At 38.8% G+C, this 21,279-nt stretch overlaps 1 protein-coding gene across 1 annotated transcript in view; it reads left to right on the forward strand.

Annotated features, from left to right (window-relative positions):
- Dhc93AB (Dynein heavy chain at 93AB) overlaps positions 1 to 21,279 on the forward strand; it is a 780,004-nt gene that overhangs the window by 654,919 nt on the left and 103,806 nt on the right. Inside the window, exons 62-66 of the mRNA XM_068228295.1 lie at positions 199 to 368; positions 3,725 to 3,863; positions 3,951 to 4,115; positions 7,256 to 7,449; positions 15,639 to 15,843. Of these exons, the coding sequence (XP_068084396.1) occupies positions 199 to 368; positions 3,725 to 3,863; positions 3,951 to 4,115; positions 7,256 to 7,449; positions 15,639 to 15,843 (873 nt within the window). The remainder of the gene's footprint in view (positions 1 to 198; positions 369 to 3,724; positions 3,864 to 3,950; positions 4,116 to 7,255; positions 7,450 to 15,638; positions 15,844 to 21,279) is intronic.

Genomic DNA, 21,279 nt, shown 5'->3' on the forward strand with positions numbered 1-21,279 from the left:
CCCACTATAAGCCCATAACTCATTTTATATATATATATAGGTTTTAAATATCTCAGTTACATGGTGAAAATGCCAGATGAAATGAAACTATAAGCAGACCACTGTGTTAAAGAAAATCAACAACATATACTGTAACTAGTACAATTATATTTTCACTTTTATTAAAATATTTTGAGATTGCTTGTTTGAATGTTTCAGTCCCTGGAAGAGCAATTAGCGAAGTTGACAGCTGACTTCGAGCAAGCTACTTCTGAGAAACTCCGATGTCAAGAAGAGGCAGATGCTACTAATCGTACCATTCAGTTAGCAAACCGCCTAGTTGGTGGCTTGGCCTCTGAGAACGTGCGGTGGGCAGAATCTGTAGCAAAGTAAGATTTTACATACCCTGTAGAGTACAGTAGATCCACTGTGATCCATTTTACTTGAATATGATGAGTGAGCTAATCAGGTTGCTGAGTTATACACACAATTAAAATAAAATTTGCAACATTCAAGGTAAGCAAGTCATCACACTGAAATGCTTTCTATCATGAATTAGATCATCCTCAACAGCAAACTTCCAGGACAGCACTTAAAGTATTTTGCTATAACATATGTCAGGGTTAGAAAAACATTTTTGTATGATGTGGTTGTATGGTGCATGCAGTTTAAATAGTGCCTGTAAAGAGAGAATGATAGTGCTGTAATTTGTACAAAGCATGTTCTAAACATAACAAAAATTTGAAAGCAACTCATTAGATGATGTATGTGCTCTCAACAACATTTCCACTGGTAGGCAATTTGAGGGATTGCACACAGTTTCACCTGAAATTCTGGTCTGATCTCTTCAGTTGACTGTAATGTTCATCCTTTCTGAGTGAAATTCAGCTTAGGGATTAGAGAAACGTCAGCTGGATCTAGGCCAGGTAAATAGGGTGGGTGGGGAAGCACAGTTGCATTCATTTCATATGTGCCTCTGTGTGTAACAATTGTTTGGATGATGCTATTTTATTCACTGACTAGAAAATGTAAATAACCCTTGAAAAAGTTTAATTTATAAAAATATTTTGAGTTGCACAGACTGCTCAAGACAACTTGAATGTTCAACCTTACATTCACACCACATTTGTAATCCACACAGAGCCTAACACTGCAGTTAGGTTTATGTATGATCACCAGAGAAGAACCCCCAATCCCTTGTGGCTAAAGGAATAATGATGAACATTTTTTTTTTTCTTTTTAAGTTTGCTTTACATCGCACCAACACAGATAGCTTCTATAGCATCAATGGGTTGCAAAAGGGCTAGGAGTGGAAAGGAAGCGGCTGTAGCCTTAATTAAGGTAAAGCCCCAGCATTTGCTTGGTATGAAAGTAGGAAACCATGGAAAACCATCTAAAGGGCTGCCAAGCTGACAGTGGAGTTTGAACCTACTATCTCCCGAATGCAAACCGACTTACATAACCCAAGCTCCTCAGCCATGATGATGCTTCAGTGCATCTACTTCCTTCTCGACACATTCTCTGAGTTAATACGCTACATCTTGTTCTCTTCTAAATACTGGCTATGCATCCTTCTGAAGCGTCAAAGATATTTGAAAATTTAGTACACATACAATCTGTTCTTGAAATACTGTCAGGAATTCTTGCATCTACTCTAAACACTAAGTCAGAGTCTAATTCAGAGACTATTTTCTGACTATCTCTTTTTATTCAAGACCAAGTTCTCTGACCCAATTACGGGCAACCAAAGAGTCATGGCCAAGTGGAACTACATGCAGTTTTGTGGCAAAGGATGTATGTTTGTAATCTACAATGGCATCAGCTTTATCTCTGTATGGAATAATATTGTTAGAAAATGCACAAAAATTGATGTTGGCTGAGTTCAAGTTGATACCAACATTCAGAGTAACAAACTGATCTTCTGGAGGGATTGAATATATTGCACCAGGGTCATAATTCCATTTTTTGTGATCTATCATTGATGGAAACATCAATCATGTGCTTATTGGAACCGAAGTTAACTTCAAACAAATCAACAATACCAGTGTTACATGGACGGTCGATATATGATTCGTCTTCTTCCACGTAATGATCTGAAGTATGACACTCTTTTACTATCAGTTTGCTTCGTGGAAAGAGTTGTGCAGTGGAGTAATGGCTCATCTGCTCAATAACATGGCATGCTCTACTCATCATAACAATAAAGAATTCCAAGAGTAAATTGTTCCATAATTTTATTTTATAACTTCCCTAATTATCGGGTTGCTACTAGGACAAAGTATATTTCATTTTTCAATACAAAACCTACCATCACTGTTTAACAGTTTATTAAAAAATATACTACGTAATAAATCATAAGCAAAAGTCAAAGCAAAGGAAAGTCACCTCTGTACAGGCCATGAAGGCCCTTGGAGGAGTGGAAGGTAAAGGCTTCCACCATTGTTAACCTCGGCACGTGATGGGGTAGAGTGGTTAGCTCTACGCCCGGCCGCCTTTGCCCCCAGAAATTAACCTGGTACTCATTTTTGGTGTAGGCTGAGTGAACCTCAGGGCCATATGCACCTCCGGAAGTGGAAATCTCATTTCTTAAATTTTACGACTTCCTGATGGGGATTCGAACCCACGTCCTTCCGGGTGAACCGAGCACGCCTTTACCGCCTCGGCCAGGCAGCCCCTAATAAATCATAAGAGCATGGAATATGAAGTGTCTTTCACATACGGTACAAAAAGGAATTAAGAAGCAAAAAGTATGCTAACGATGCTATTGACTGTATAAATGGTTTTTTAAAATGAATACTGAACTGTGGATGGCAGCTACTGCTATGTTTGTCGACAGATGTTTTTCTAAACCTAATGAAGTCCAAAACTGTGATAAGAATTTAGAAATTGTTCCCCGGGCTCCCACCATCAAGCCTGTGACTGATACATTTTGCAGTCCATACTTTTATTTATAATACAAGACTGTAAGGTCATAAACGCTCGTCTTCTCTAAATTCACTTCTTCCGCTTGACCAGAATCTGATCCAAATCGCATCATTGGGTCAATGATCATTCTGTACTTGTTTTCCGATTTAAAGGCTGGTGCTTCCATTTGCTGCCAATCCAGACACTTCCTCGTAGACCATATAGCCTGGTTCCTTGAGGGCGATCATGTGTCGTTCTTCAAGGTTATTCACAATAGGACCAGTCATTTCCTAGTGTTTACAGTGCACTATGTTTTCTGGTATGGGCTAGAGCAATTTTGGTACTTTCATTGATTTGTCTTAGTCTCATCCTTTGCTTTGACAATATGAAAGTGACCGAGGTATGAGCGATACTAGTAATGCCATTACTTATGCATCCAGTCCCTGCTATGAATGGTGTGAAAATGCTGCACATAAGATCAGCTGGTGTATGCAATAGCAACTCCTGGCTCAGTGAGGAAAGCAATGGGAAAATACCTCACTCGTCATTTCCCTAGTACGCCTCTTCAGCGATGCCTAGGCCATCTATGACAGCTAATGGTGGAGCTGTTGAGGATCCAACCAGTCTTCAGGCTGAGGACTAAATATACATTTATATTATCTGAATTTTCCATTTTTCCATGGTAGCATTGGTTCACTCTACATCAGTTAATGAAGGTTCTCTTGTAATTTTACTTCTTTTCATCTACATTAAGGGTATGTATTTATTACTTATGATGTATACATTAGATGAGTACAAGTTTAACTCAGAGTATTTCATTAGCTCTGTTGTTTGTTCCTAGTTTCTTAAAGCAAGGTGCAACACTTCCTGGAGATGTCTTGCTCATCACTGCTTTCATCTCATATGTCGGGTGCTTTACAAAACAGTTTCGTCTTGATCTCCTCCATAAGATGTGGCTTCCCAATCTCAAGACACTTGAAGTAAGTTTAACTTGTAGAGTAACATTATTTCACTTTGCTATTAGAAGTAGTGTCAGTTAGTGTAACACATTTTCTTTCTGTTTGTAGCCACCTGTACCCATCACAGAAGGGCTGGACCCCCTCAGTCTTCTAACAGATGATACCCAAATAGCTGTTTGGAATAATGAAGGTCTTCCCAGTGATCGGATGTCCATTGAGAATGCAACCATCCTCTCCAACTCTGTCCGTTGGCCTCTCATGATAGATCCTCAGGTAAAGTTAAAAAGTTGATCAGATTTCAGTGTAGCCACTTGTTGTGTAACAGTGTTCAATTCCATGCATTCCACTATCTTTAACCCTCTGCCATTCCCCATTTATGGGCAGCTGCCCTGCCGGAATACTATGTTTTCTGACAGGGGCATTTAAATCCCAATAGATGCAGCAGCATAAATGTCACCCTTTAACAACATAGAACTCAAACGAATAAAAGTATAAATGTAATTTCTTTTACATTTCATTTCTAAATGATCAGTGCATATATATTCATACTCCCCTTTATTTTTAATCTAAATATTGCCCAAGTTTCCTAACCAATTTCAGTGTCATTGCCAGCCTTACTGATGGGCACACGCTAAAGCCTCCTACGGAGTAATCGTCAATTTCAGGTAAAACAACCAAACTCATATAAATTAGAACACCACATACACCCTTATATCATCAGTGTAACGTTGTACCAGGTAGTATCAACAGTGTCAGTTTTTCTTTGTAAACCTTCAGCATCTGTTTTATTACAAGCTCATAAAATTCCCATTCCATAATTCATTTTAGAAAGAAAAATTCTGAGCTCCCGGAAAGTAAATCATGGTTTGACCAGCATTGATTTCCCATATTTCCAGTTATATTACCCGCACCTCATCTGTAAGAACACAGCAGTCGAGAGAGAAACTCCGCAATCAGCGGACGCATGAAGGTCAAGTGAGCAACAGAACATTCTAGTTATTGATGGTTCCTCTCATGAGAACACATCATCTGTAACTGAGACCTCCAACCTATTATAGAGATATCTGGACAGAAAATATTCCAGTTTTTACTCATGGACAAGAGGCTGAGCCTCGCAACATTGCAAATCAGAACACACATGATAACATGCCCATTTATACCTTCCATTTTACTTTATCACAAACTTCAAGGAATATTTTAATGTATATTCCATCATTTTAATCTTAATGTCATTTTAGTTCAAGGTATTTTTACTGAAGAAGACTTATAGTGAGTTGAAACATGTCTAATTAACACTTGTCTTATAAGATAATACAAATGCATTGACTTAGGAGAATAATAAATACAATATTTGTTCACGTTTTTATGATTCTCAGAATATTATTCTGACCCTCTACTAGAAAGTTTGTTAAGATGGAAGCCATACTATCCAGTGTCAACTCAGTTAAATGTTACACAAATTCAGTATAAATAAAATAGGTATTTTTATTCCTTATTTAATAGTGAGTTTCAGTTTAAATACTGATAATATTGTTTAACCCTCTTGGAGCCAAGAGCCAATCTGGTCGGCCGCTCCCCATCAGCTGGAAGAGGCCAGAGCTCCGCCTCCGCTCTACTACTGTAAAGTGCCAGGCCGTTTTAAGTGGAAATACATGTATTTTAAAATTCGCGTATATCTACCCGTGTATAGCAAATACCGGCATGAAATTTTCTACATATCGACTGCGTAGAATAAGAAACTGGTTTGGAGTGATATAAAGAGTCAAAGACGTTTTATTGTTGATTTATAGTTGTCGAAAACATTTATTTTTAGGAAGAGAAAAATATTTTTGCACTTTCTCTCTCAATGTCTACTTTGAAAAAATAATTTACGGTACAAAGGAATATACGTAATTATGTACAATGCATTTCTAAATACAATTCTATAGAATAACTAATATGAATGAGAAAAATAAAAACGTAAAAAATAAAAATTCAAACATATATCACTAGTAAAAACAAGACAATTTTACTCACCGACAAAATTCGCGTGTATGTATCGATGTTTGGCAAATACTGACAACGAATTTTCTACGTGCGTACAACACAGTATTAAAATAATTCTGAATTATTAAATAAGTAAAAAATAGTAGTTGATATTATAGTTTTTTGTTTTCAGAAAAAAATATTTTCTCGTTTTCGGTTGTAGTATATATTAGAAAAATAATTTTACAATACAACAGAATTTACAAAATTAAGAAATGTATGGCACTAAAGCCATGATTTGCTTTGACCTACTAAGCGACCGCTGCTCAGTTCGGTACCTGCAGTTTACGAGGTGAATCATGGTCAGTGAGACGGATCCTCTTAGTAATTATTCTTGATTTTCCTGACCGGGGTCGCCCTCTCACCCTCAGATATCTCCTCAGTTGCAATCATTTAGGGTCACTTAGATTGAGTAAACCTCGAACCAACCCTCAGGATCAGGCGAAAATTCTTGACCTGGGCGGGAATCGAACCCATGACCTCCGGGTGAGAGGCAGGCATGCTACACTTGGCCCGCGGAGACCGGCATTTAGGTAATGATAGAGGACTATATGTGACTATAAGGTTTATCAGAGAGTAAGTGAAAAGTAAATTGAAGTATGATATGGGCGGAGAATCAGACGGTAGGTCATGTTTATGTCCAAGAACTTCCTTGAAGGAGACAGTAGGTTGAGGAATGTTGTCGGGTTCATTGGGACAAATTTCCACAAAATGTTCTCCAGAGAAATCATCATCATCATATTCGTTATCACTAGTTTCATCTACCACCATATTCAGAGTAGCTTTAGTGCCGTTAGGCACATTTAAACGTCTCTTCTTTAGCTGCGGTGATTCCGCGGACGTGTCCGGTATAATTTCGTCGCTACTCTCTGAACTAAATTCCCTATCGCTATCCGATAAATCACCCGTGTTAACTTCGCACTGTTCCAAATACTGCATTAATTTATTGTCATCAATACCTGCTGAAAAAATATCACGTGAACAACATGCCATTTTCCTGTCACAAATCCACTCACTGCAAGGAACAATCTCTTACTGACCGGTTAGCGGTATTTAAACACAGGAAACAATTCTTGTGAAAGGTATAACAACCTCTTAGAACTGCCAAAGCAAGGCCAGGCACACAATAACGTGTAGCCCCTTTACTACAGGTTGTAACAAAAGTATGCACGTCACCATAGGTTTCCTCAAAATTATGTATATCACAGAATGTTAAGCCGGCCGATGTAATCGGCTTTGGCAACTTCCGACTGGATTGTTAAAGGCCGACCAGATCGGCTCTGGCAATTTAAAGGGTGGGTTCTCGCACTACCACCTGGCACTAAGAGAGTTAACTACTGATGGTATTGTTATTAGGCATCTTTCATTCTGTTCTACATGATTTACAGCTCCAAGGAGTGAAGTGGATCAAGCAGAAATATGGTGATGATCTGAAAGTGATTCGTCTGGGACAAAAAGGCTACCTAGATATTATTGAGAAGGCTTTATCTACTGGAGCCACCATGCTTTTTGAGAACATTGGAGAAAATATTGATCCTGTGTTAGATTCACTTCTTGGACGCAACCTCATCAAGAAAGGACGGTAAGAATTGCAATGACTGCATGGTTTATTCCTGCTGTTTAATAAAAAATGACCTCCCTTTCTCCACGCTGCTTCATGAATGTGTCTGAACCATTGTGTGTTCCTTTTTATGGTCCTGTCTTCCTATACATCATTTGAGTTTAACTTGTTTATACCTTTTCAATACTTAAGATGACCTGAGGCCTCTTTTCTCATTCTGTGTTTATCATATGTTCCTAATCTTTTACCACATGTATTCATCTTTATCTTTGTTTCTACTCTTTTCTTGTATATATCCAACTTTATCTTTATCCTACACCTCCCCCATCAAGACTGTCAAAAAAAGAACTGAGATTTATGAGAGAGCAGTCGCCCAGATGCCCTGTCTGTTGTTTACCTAGTCTTTTATTAAATAACTGCAAAGTATTTGGAAATTAATTGAACATCTCCCTTGGTAAATTATTTCAAACCCTAACTCCTCTTCCTATAAACAAATATTTGCCCCAATTTGTTCTCTTGAATTCCAATTACCAATTAGTGAAATTCACAATCTGACCTTTAACCCTATTTATCATCGTACCGTTCATTGCCTCCTGTCTATCGCACAACATTGTCAAGGTCTTTTTGCAGTTGCTCACAATCTTGTAATTTATTAATTACTCTGTACAGAATAACATCATCTACAAAAAGTCTTACCTCTGATTCCACTTCTTTACTCATATCATTTATATTTATAAGGAAACATAAAGGTCCAATAATACTGCGTTGAGGAATTTCCTCCTTAATGATTATAGGATCAGATAAAGCTTCGCCTACTCTAATTCTCCGAGTTCTATTTTCTAGAAATATAGCCACCTATTCAGTCACTCTTTTGTCTAGTCCAATAGCACTCATTTTTCCCAGTAGTCTTCCATGATCTACCCTATCAAATAACGTAGATAGGTCAATTGCAATACAGTCCTGAATCTAAGTTATCTTTTGGAATCCTACAAGTTGAGCTTCAGCAGAATAATCTTTCCTAAACCAGAACTGCCTACCAAATCAGTTATTAATTTTGCAAATATGTCTACTATGATAAGAAATAATACTTCCCCAAAGCTTATGAACAACACATGTCAAACTTCATTCATTCATATCCTAAAGGCAAGGCCTTGTCGCTGCAACCACATTTGTCTCTCATCTGCTGAGCATTTCAGATCAACATATTTTTTCAAATTCATCCTGTCCATCACAGAATCCAGATACTTCTTCCTCGGCCTTCCTCTTCCCTTCTTACCCAGAACTTTTCCTTCCAGCATAGTCGTGAGGAATGTGTTATGTCGAAGTGTGTGGCCAAGGAATTTGGTTTTCCTCTTTTCTACAGTGTTGATCAATTCCCTTGTTTCGTTTATTTCCTTAAGGACCCTATTGTTTGACTTTTTCTCTGTCCAACTAATTTTTAGCATCCTCCTCCATATCCACATTTCCATTGCTTCCAGGCGTTTTATATCCTGTTTTGCTAAGACCCATGTTTCACAGCCATACAACAAAACACTCCACACAAACATTTTGGCAAATTCTTTCCTAATTTTAATGTTAATGTTCCTGCTTGTCAAACTGACTGGCCTGTAATTTTTGGCTTTGTGTCTATCACCCTTATCTTTATTCACAGGGGCTACTATAGTAACTCTCCATTCATTTGGTATAGCTCCTTCATGCAAACAGTAATAAAATAACTACTTCAGATATGGTAGTATATCCCAACCCATTGTCTTTAGTATATCCCCAGAAATTTTATCAATTCCAGACGCTTTTCTAGTTTTTAACTTTTGTATCTAATTGTAAATGTTTGTGTTATCATAGGTAAATTTCAATACTTTGTTAGTATTAGTCACCTCCTCTACCTGGACGTTATCCTTGTAACCAACAATCTTTACATACTATGTGAATTGTCCTTGTTCTTTTCATTTTTTATCTTGTCTCCTCTTCCTGTTACTGCCTATTACAATTCTGACCTGTCACGGCATTTATCCTATTGTGTGTTCCTATTCATATTTCTGTCTTTTTTGTTTTCTTCTGGCAGATTTGGATTTAATCCAGTAATCTTCTGGTATACTAATAGAGCTTCATCTGTTTATTCTACTGTTGACAGGTGCAATTCAATTTTCGGCATATCAGAAGGCCCATTATCCTTTATAGAATTCTGCTGTTTGCTTATTGTAGAGGAACTACTATTAACAAAATGGTGCTTTGCTGCCCATGTGCTGAAACACAGCTTTGACCATTATTAAGATGAAAATTTGCATGGCTTCTTTCCTTGATTTACTTTTGTTGATTTCCCAGGTCCTTCAGGAACTCTGAAAAGTGATGGCAAAAGGGGCTGTGGTTAAGACGCAGCAGGTCGTTATGCTACTTAGGTTCCAAAATGGGTAAAAAATAAATAAGTAAAATGCAATGTTAATTTTAATCTTATACCAGTTGTATAGTATTATTAGAAGTAATTTCACATACTGTATATGAGTAGACTATGTTTGTAAGTACAGAAGATATTATAAGTAGAATTTTGTAAACAATCTAAATTTATTAAGGATGAGGTGTGTGTTTAATACAAAAAATTGTATAATATTGTATTCTAGGAAAATTTTCTTCTTCTCTTGGTAATTTAAAATTTAGTGCTTGATAATAATGTATTTTAGTGTACCATTTGCCACTGAGGTAGACACCTCATTTGCAAATAAAGAGATTTTGATTTTTGATCCTATATTTTGCCATTGTTTATGATTGGATAAGGCAATGCTGTCTTGACAGAATTCTTCTCGTATTTTGATGTTGACAGTTCTCTTGACCATCTCAAAGTTTGATGTGTTGATGTGATCTGAACTGTGGCTCCTTTATTTACAAGCTGTTTTATTTCCAATCAGTCATACAAAAATAGAAATCAGTATTTAATAGTGTGCCCAAATAATCCACAATACTGGCCCCTAAGTACGGGCGCCACTCTTATGTACCCTACAGGGCACATCAACACTCCAGGATCATACTTACCTGCTCACCTGTTCTTACATACGGGCACCAGCTCAGCTGCAGTCGGCAGAAATGGTCGACAACTGGGTTCTTATGACGAGTGGATCATGGGGAACTCATATAATAACATTAAACTACGAAATGAGGAACACTTTCGCTGCGACCAGAATGTTTGAGCATAAGTTTGTATTCACAACTCAAATTATTTACAATGATTGCACCTGGAGTGCCCAAATAAATGCCCCAAAGGCTCACATCTACAGTTTAAAAAGAAAACAAAGAGAATACAATCTGAATGATGACATTATGCTGAAGTTTGTCGATCTGTGGACCAGGAAAGAACGGATGTGTCCCCCACATGGAAACAGCATCACTATGCCTACGGCATAAAAATGACATGATGGTAGAATTAAGGATATCTGCAGAAATTAGCACTATTATGAAAGTTTCCTCCCATATCGGGATATTTATATACACAAAAATAGCAGCACAATAAGTATAAAAATAACCTCAGATAACCTACTCTACCGCCCTATATTACATATTTACATGGACGTGAACCCACGTCCACCAAGCAGAACTTTGTGTGAAGAGATGGGCTCTCAAAACAATTACATCATGCAGGATACCTTAAGAGTAATACACAACCATAAGAAAGCAGAAACAACAAAAAAAAGAAAGGAAAGGAGGTAAACGTTCAAATGAATGAAGCAACAGTGTCTCCAAAAAGCTTCTCTGCCAGAAGAAAGACGACCTTCCACCGGGCTATACAAAGATGGCCACGCCCACCCCAAGGTGCGGGCCATGCATTGACCTGTTTCGTCTAGCCATGAGAGGCTCGCCCTCGCCAAAAAAAAATTCATAAACACACCGACCGCCTGTGACCCAGTATCCTGGTTCTTGTGCTCCCAGAGCTAACTTCACAAAGGGGCTTTTATTTATCTACGCTTGACAAAGCAAATGGCCACATAAATAAGTGAGGAAATACATCTTACACTATGTATCCAATTTCACTAACAAACCATCACAGGCCCCATTTATATCATATAAAGTATTCTACCATACTACACCCCGATAAAATCAATATCGTCGATTTATACGACGGGTTCACAGTAACTTTAGGTCTGCGGTTCAGGCCCTGTTTGGCAGAGTTGCACAGAGTCAAATAACATTAATGTCTCCACCTGCGTTACAGATTACGTTCATCTAAGTTGCAAAAATAGAGCCATGCATATGATCGAAATACAATCAGCATGCACACCTAACATCACGCAGATACGTCTGCCCTTCCCCCTGGAATATAATGGTAATTACTCATAGTGATCCTAATCCTACAAGGAAAATGTATTCACCGACCGACCCAAAAGAAAATGTCTGGTCTATCGTACTCAAACAATATGTATCAACTAGGCACACTACCTCTTGCCGCGTTAACAAAATTACATCATTGTCTGCTTTACATAAAGAAAAGAGAATCTATCTACCCTTACCCTTTAGACATATCAAAACTATCTTAATATGCAGCCTGAAGGGCCACAATCAAATCCTATATTAATATTTACAAGTTTAATTCTACTATCTCTGCGTGACTCCCTAACTCTATTGCATATCTAGGAAATCATGGTCCACTTATCTCGTTATGATGACCTCCTCATCTCCCCCTCCGGGTAGGCTATAGTGATTTAGCCCATCATGGTAGAGGTCTCGTCCAGGGTCGATTCTTGGAGTCCGGTCTCCCTGTCCCGCTGGTCCATGGTGCTGTCTTCTACTTGAGGGATGCCTCGTTCAAGGTAGCGTCTTCGAAGCCACGTTCTGAAGTTCTTGAACCTCACTTCCCTCGGAATACGTCTCGACCTCTTACTTTTTTTTTTTGCTAGGGGCTTTACGTCGCACCGACACAGATAGGTCTTATGGCGACGATGGTATAGGAGAGGCCTAGGAGTTGGAAGGAAGCGGCCGTGACCTTAATTAAGGTACAGCCCCAGCATTTGCCTGGTGTGAAAATGGGAAACCACGGAAAACCATCTTCAGGGCTGCCGATAGTGGGATTCGAACCTACTATCTCCCGGATGCAAGCTCACTGCCACGCGCCTCTACGCGCACGGCCAACTCGCCTGGTCGACCTCTTACTACAATGAAATGTTCACTTTAAACACAACGCATCATTCTGGACTTTCATTTAGGTTGAGCTAGCATACAGCTCTAACACTTTGCAATATCACAACTCCTTGTCCTCAATTCTCGTATAACCGAATACTCACTAACTTGTGCACTATGCCATAAACTATTTTCAGCCCTAGAAAACTATCTACTCAGTTATTGTGTTTTCATGCCCGCTTAATTCGGATTCACAAGTCTATCCGAGGATGGATATAGACCTCCTTAGCCTATTGTCCACACTTCCTCGGCACCTCGGGAGCTTCGCCCCTACCGCTATTTATCGGAGTCTATAAGTACGGCGTTCCTTTGTTGCCGATACAATTAGACACATGCAACCTCACTGATAGGTATCTGAACATTGTCACATCTATGAATCTACCACCTGTAACTCTGTAGATCACCGATCCACTGGATCAAAGTTACCGCACTGCAATAATTACTGACTGTCTTTGTTCTGAACAAAAGGGTTTCTGGCGCAATCTAGGCAGACACGCGACGCGTACTGGCAGCAATATGATCGTCGACTGGATGCCCCTTTCCATAACTCTCAGCTCTTATAGGAGGCAACATACCAAGGGACGCCCGGGAATCCACCGAGAAACATCTTGAGTCTGGAATGCGGCCACTCCAGATCTTCCCATGGTGGTTCTGCTTGCTGCGTGTTTATTGATCTAATTATATATTATTAAACCTTGAGGTATCTATGGCTTCATATAATTCTGGCAATCATTTCCATCTTTTTATTTTCCTGAGAAACCTTCAATTATACAAATTAGGGCTCGATTCCCGTAGTGTGGTGACCCTGTCTGCTCTCGCTTAAAAATTCTGTTAGGTTGGCACTGGGACTTCCTATAACAAAATCTTATCTCTCTTTCTCTCTTCCACATATATTCTTCCTCACTCGTATACGACCACACTCTGCCTGGGGAATTACCTTCTCGATTCCCGCGCTCTGTATAGCATTACGCCCTCACAAGCGGCATCCTACTGCGCAATATTTTTACTGTGTTAAATATCCATTCTCGCGGTTAAATAGAATGGTACAATAGAAAATTATTAAAGAATAATTGAGGACAAAGAAATAATAATTTACTCTTATATTTCTGCTATGGAGGGTAAGAGAAGTAGAGGTAGACCAAGGCGACGATGGTTAGACTCAGTTTCTAACGATTTAAAGATAAGAGGTATAGAACTAAATGAGGCCACAACACTAGTTGTAAATCGAGGATTGTGGCGACGTTTAGTAGTAAATTCACAGCGGCTTGCAGACTGAACGCTGAAAGGCATAAAAGTCTATAATGATTATGTATGTATGTATGTATGTATGTATGTATGTATGTATGTATGTATTGAAACAGGAACGCCCGTACTTCAATTGTTCGGAGAGCATGGATGACGTCAAGGTGTGTACGGCCCATGCTTAGAGAGTATGAGAGAAGAGTAGTGCAATACATTTATGATTAATGGGGAACTTGCTGTCTATTCAAGAGATAAGCAAAGGAATTATATCACCTTTTACAGATGTATTGTGAGATTGCCCTTGAATGTGCGGAGGAGACGTTATTCTGCGGCGTCGGCGTCGTCCTTCGTTGCCGGTGTCGGCATCATTCGTGTTGTCTCAGCACTGGACGTTGATGACAACTTGGACCTGAGGCAGTTCGTGCAGCGTGAAACAGTTGTTAAGGTGTGGAGAAGTGAAGAACTCCCGCACAGAATGCCAAGGGGATCTGGTGCGACATTTTTCTACCGCACCGCGAATTAAGGCAAAGCACTTTTGAATAGTTTCCCCAGTAATAGTGTTGGATGCACTTTCGAAGATAAAATCAAAGTCACAGTAGACACTATCGTACTTGAAATAAACAATGAAAGCGATCTGGAACCTTCCGAGATGCAATGATTAAACACTTCGCTCAATCTCCAAAAAAAAAAATTCCTTGGATACAGTCTTTGCACTGTATACATAAGTACAGCACGCACATTCTCGTTGAAATAAACTAGAGCTTCGACGAAAATATAAAGAAATAGTTTATGACAGTCCAAGTCCTGTTACGTCGTAATTTTTCAGAGACAAGGTCATCACTGAGGTGCTATTTTTGACAGTTTCATGAGGGGATTTGACATAGTCTTCGAATGAAGTGAAGGTTGGCACAGTTTATGCTAGGAAATATTAACACTTTTCACACGGAGCGATAGATACAGTCTTTGAGAGAGAAAAAAAGTAGGCACTGTTCTTTATAAAATAACGTAACACTATTCGTAAAAGAACGGCTCAGTCGCTAGGACACAATTTTACAAGGTAGCTTAACACGGTAGAGGAAACAACTACAGCACAGTTTCAAACGTACAGTCTCTTTAAATTCACAGTCCACAAACGAAATACAAATGCACACATCTACAGACTGATAGAAACGAAATTAAGCTTTCGTTCAAGCGCAAAGTCCAAGTCCACGGAGAAGGCTTTCAACACTAACACTTTCGAACACAAGTACCCATCTGGACAGAGTGACGAACCGTATAGCAATGTGCTTGCTTGCATACACACACTGAGTGACACACGCACTCACCGCATACTGCACACTGCTTTACTCAAGGCTAGCGACTGCCTTTTATTGCCGAAGTGCCTTGGTAACTCGAGCTTGCATGTTGTCTCCCACAATACCTGCACGTTCGGCGCTCGTTTTGAATGCATACAGCCGGGTGTTAGTGAGTTCCTCTCAAGGAATGTATGAACGTGAATGCTCACAGGGCATTCCCGTTTCAGTATGTATGTATTTCAAGTGAAATGCAAAGAATAAGATCAATGAAATGGAGAAGATTCTTAAAATTGATCTGGTTGATGGTCAACTTCAACCGCCATGACAGATTGTGTTATGATTTTGAAATCCTCTTACTTTCCTTTTCCATATTACTATTTTTCTATATATAACTTTCTTTATCACTTGTTTATTCCTCTCCTTTACTTACATCCTTAGATATAGTAAGTAGACACTCTTTTCAGGCTTTTATTAAATTTGCTTACAAATGATATTTTTATTTTTATTTTACAGTGCTATCAAAATTGGGGACAAAGAAGTTGAATACAATCCTTCATTTCAGCTCATTTTACACACTAAATTAGCTAATCCACATTACAAGCCTGAGATGCAAGCCCAGACAACCCTCATAAACTTCACAGTAACAAGAGATGGTTTGGAGGACCAGCTGTTGGCTGAGGTAGTTAAGGCAGAGCGACCAGATCTGGAGGAACTGAAGGTAATTGTAAATAGGTTAATCTATTCATATTGATCTACATACCCAGATACAAGGCAGTGGTAGAAATGAAGAAAACCCACAAGACATTGCTTAGTGTTTAGATGGGAATAAATTGTGATACTGTAGTGATTGTGGTTATAATGCCTGAGACCTGCATCAGGAATAAAGGAGTTTTATAGCCCAACTTGCTCCTCCTCCGGGACACTGAAAGCTGCTGATAATGCTACCACTGTTACTGATAGTCAATAAATCCTAGAACGTTGGAAGGAACATTTCTCCACTCTTCTTAATCGGAGTTGAAATGCTGCTGAAGACTTTCTCGATGATGTGCCTCTACATCCCTGATAATCATGGATGGCTCTTCCACCAACATTCAAGGAATTTAATGCTGCTCTTAGTAAACTGAAATGTGGCAAGGATCTTGATCCAGATAACATTCCTCTGGCCTACCTCTAAAGACGAGACTTCGTACTCTTATCCTCTTAATACGGAAAACCTGCGAAGTACCTGGTGACCTTAAAAATGCCACTATCATTTCTTTTTTTTCAAAAAAGGTGATCATAGTATTTGTGGAAGCTATCACAGTACTGGTATATCATTGCTATCTATAGTAGGTAAAATTCTTGCTAGAATTTTGCTCAACCACCTGCAAATTATTTCCGGGAGGATCCTACCCGAGTCGGTGTAGTTTTCAAACGTCCAAAGACACAACAGATATGTTCTTCTGTGAAAGGCAAATACAGGAAAAATGCAAAGAGCAACAGGCTCCTTTATTTCTAGTGTTCTGTGATCTGGAAAATGGCTTTTGACTCAGTCCCGAGACCAGCTGTGTGGACAGTACTGAAACACTTTGGCTGTCCACAGCATTTTGTAGATCTAGTTAAGGCTCTTCATGACAACACATCTGGGTAAGTCGTTCATCAAAATATTATCTCTGATCCATTTCCAATCACTCGTGGATTGAAACAAGGATGTGTGCTTGCAGCAACACTCTTCGCTCTTTACCTAGCTACCATGCTATATGGAACATCTACGGACAACCAAGGTATAAAGGTCATATATCGCTTCAGTGGGGGACTGTTCAATCTGGCTAGACTTTGCTCCCATAAGCTTACTAAGATTTCCTCCATTATGGAATTGCAGTATGCAGATGATGCTGCAACACCTGCTCTCACACCTGAGGAGCTGCAACAATCAGTCGGTTGTTTTAAGAGTGCTTGCAATCATTTTGGTCTCTCCATTAATGTTCAGACAACCAAAGCACTCTCACAGCCTGCACCTGGATCGAACATCCCACCTTTCAATATCTCCATTGCAGATACGCAACTGGAGCAGATTGACCACTTTTTATATCTAGGAAATATCCTCCCAACAAAAGCTGACTGCTCACAAGATGTTGATAGGAGAATTTGTAACCGTTAAATGGCTGGTTACACAGTAAACATCATATAATAATAATAATAATAATAATAATAATAATAATAATAATAATAATAATAATAATAATAATAATAATAATTGTATGAATTTATGAACAAAGTAAAAACAGTAAAGTAAATTTAAGGTTCAACCGAAGTGATGTACAGTAAAACCAGTCTTAACGGACACCTCTCACCGGCGGACACCCCTCATTGGCGGACTATTTTCTAGGTCCGTAATTAAATGCCATGTTGTGTATGAGTAATTTACCCCTCTTACATGGACACCCTTTATTACGGACACGGACACACCATAGCCATGAGAAACTCCAATTAAACCTCTCCTAACGGACACTTTCTTTTTCAAAAAATTCTGTATTTGTGTCCTGTACAGTATGTATTCGCTTACTTTTTGCACAGCCGGTACTTCCAAGAATCACAGACACCGTAACTTTTGATCCTGGCTGTACACATTCTTGGAAGGCAACACTATGCTACGCTATCACTTCCGGAAGTTGTGTGATCTGACATGCTCGACAGCCCTGGAATTCGTACCTTCACTGTCAGGTTACTTTTCATTGACTCGAGGGCTTTTGATGTGTTCAATTTTACGTTAATAAGTGTGTGTAAACATGGCTCCGAGGAAGTTTTTAACTTTAAAAGAAAAGGTAGGCATAATAGACTATCATAAACGTGAGAAGTGTGGTGTGCGTAAACTGTCCGAAGTGTTTAAGTTTGGAAAGACATAGGCAGCTGAAATTGTGAAAAAGCAACAGGAACTAGTGAAAGAATGGCATTTAAATGGCAACGAACAGCGCATTAAACTGTTTCAAAGTGGTAGTGGAGCTCTCATTGACAAGGCAACGCTAGAGTGGTTCACTAAAATAAGATGTCAGAATGTCCCTGTCTCAGGACCAATGATACAAGCAAAAGCGTTAGAATTTGCGACAGAATTAGGTATTGGAGATTTCAAAGCCTCGAATGGCTGGCTAGAAAGATTCAGAAAGAGACATGGTATCAACTTCAGAGTGATTTGCGGAGAATCATCCAGTGTTAATATGGAGATTGTTGACAACTGGCAAGAAAAATTACCTTCAATCATAGACGGGTATGCTCCGGAAAATATTTTGAATGCCGATGAAACTGGATTATTTTTTCGTGCTTTACCCGACAAAACTTTGTGTTTCAAAGGAAATCGTTGTACTGGTGGAAAAGTTGCAAAAGAATGTCTTACTGTCTTGTTATGTGCAAGTATGAGTGAAGAACGGTAGGAGCCCTTTGTGATAGGAAAAGCTGCAAAACCAAGGTGTTTTAAAAATATGGACGTTACGAAGTTTGGCATTGAATGGAAAGCAAATAGGAAAGCATGGATGACCAGAGAAATAATGACAGAGTGGACAATTGGACAGAAAAATGATACGCCAGGGGCGAAAAGTGTTATTATTCCTCGATAATGCAGCATCGCATCCGGATACAATTAAGTTGCAAAATGTGAAGATCGTCTTTCTCCCACCAAATGTAACATCAGTTTCTCAGCCGCTTGACCAAGGAGTGATCCAGAACTTCAAGGTTATGTACAGACAGTTAGTGATGAAGCACATAGTATCAGAACTTAACGGGAATGAAGTAACCCTTCAAACACTGACAAAGGGGCTGAATGTTCTCCAAGCAATTTCATGGATAACCAATGCATGGAAAAACATCACGGCCTCAACAATTAGTAACTGCTTTCTGAAAGCTGGGTTTTCTGCTAGTGGTGGACATCCCGAAATAGAATCGGATACCATTCCTGACAGCATGGAAACAACACAAGAGTTGGTTAATGCAGCAGGTTACAGTGTACAAGTGAACACCTATATCGAAATTGATTCAGATATTCCAACAGAGTGTGAGAGTGGAGACACGAAAACGATTCTTCAGTCAATCCAAGGGAAGAGGGACGAAATTGAAGATTCTGACGAAAGCGGGAGTGAAGGTGATGCTAATGACGACTTTGAAGGAAATACGGAAATGAATGTGCTGCCAATAACCTCGTACAGTGAGGCTCTCAGCATTGTTAAGCGACTGAAAGAATTTTATTACAAACAAAACGATGAAAAAGGTGTAAATTTGACCCAGGATTTAATTGCACATAGTGAAACCATCATTGCTAAACCGAAATGGACAAAACAAACGAACATTAAGGATTTTTTCAAGTGCTAATGTTTTACTGTACTGTGCTAGATATTGCTACATCTACATACTGATTTGACGTTTCAAGAACTCATAAGCTCTTTTTAATTTTAACATGGTGAACGGTAATGGTGTACAGTGTGCTCAATAGAGGTTTCCATAGAAGTGTTTTTATCTGTTTAATACAGTGCATCGCAGCTGCAGAAGCCCATCTACAACTTTCTCGTGTGAGTACAGTGCAGTACATTCTACAATACTGTATACAGTATACAATTAAAGGTTCATTTGCGAGAATTGTTAACACATACTATATATGGGTTATTGTGTTCCAACTTATGCTTAATGGTACCGGTTTCATAACCTCTCCCGGGTGGACACCCCTTCATAACGGACATTTTTTTCGGTCCCGAAGGTGTCCGTTATAGGGAGGTTTTACTGTACTATAAAACATATACGACAGGTTGGGAAACATGACAACTACATAATGCATGTGGAAAGCAGCATGGGAACCCTGCAAGGTAAATGGAATGTATCCTTTGAGAAGGAAGAAATTGTAGATGGTAATTTCCCTTGTTTTTATTTATTTAAAGTAAACAAAACAAAATAATAAAAGACAAACAAAAGTCCAAAGATTTGTTATAGAACATTTAAGTGTTAATTGCACCTCCAGATATGCGCACTATACCTAAGAAATTTTACATGATGATTTTAATGAGGGCTAATCCCAATCTACACAAATTAGGAAAAAAATCCTAACATCCTAACACAGAGGCACAGAAAACATGTGTCAGTACCTAAAACACTTTCAGTATAGAGCATAGATTTTATGTGCATGTGTTAAGAGATACAGAACTGTGAGAGGCAAACCCGAGGAAATGTTAAATTATATGTTAGTTACAAGGTTAAAAACAGGAAATGGGAATTGCCTCCAAAAACAAAAGGATAAGATCTTAACTGAAAAGCTAAGGCATAGAATTCTAAGTTCCCAAGGAGGGAATTAGATATTTTTCCACCAACAGAGCATGTCAAGCCTTACATCTGATCTGTTTTTTAAGCTAAGTCATTTCGACAATCTGAGTGGTGAATGTGAATCTCGAGTATAAACTCCTGTGCAAGAAAAGAAATAATTACATTTAAATGAAGTTAATGTCCGAAATAAAAGAAGAAATAGTGCTTACCCGGAGACAGGTATTCCATGACGGGACCGATGCAGGACCGCGTGTGCTCTCTAGGATGGTCAAATATCAAAGATGCAGAGACAACTTCGCTCCCACGAAATAGCGAGTAAGATCAAGAAACAGGAAATGGTGCAATCACCAAAAGAACCATTCAGAATATGGACTTTATTCTCGACTTTCACATTCGCCAATTACATTTGATCTTATTTTTACCAATCAGAAGTCTCTTCTTTCTTGTTGATCCAGGAAAGTCTTTTACGCAACAGGAACTCTGCTTCTAAAACGGCATATGTAGATACACGCTGTTACACAAGTTAGATACACAAGAAAAGAATTCCAAAACAGAATTTTTCCAAGTTCAAAGGTCCAAACAAGATAATATCTTATACAACACCATAAACAATTTTTTTAAACAATAAATTAAGAAATTTCCATCGATTCTTCACTGCTGTCTTAATCCTGCCACAGAATTGGTGCTGCCCATTCAGCATTTGGACATTTATCGCATTGTGTCTTCATGAATAAGGACCTTACAATGCATACCAAGATCATGGTTTTCCATGCTGTTGTCTTATCAATACTGCTTTACAGTTGTGAAACTTGGAGACTCTACTGTCAGGATATCAAAAAGCTAGCGCGCTTCCATCTGCAAACATTTACATCCATCT

This window comes from Anabrus simplex, chromosome 6 (assembly GCF_040414725.1).
Source record: "Anabrus simplex isolate iqAnaSimp1 chromosome 6, ASM4041472v1, whole genome shotgun sequence".
NCBI lineage: Eukaryota > Metazoa > Arthropoda > Insecta > Orthoptera > Tettigoniidae > Anabrus > Anabrus simplex.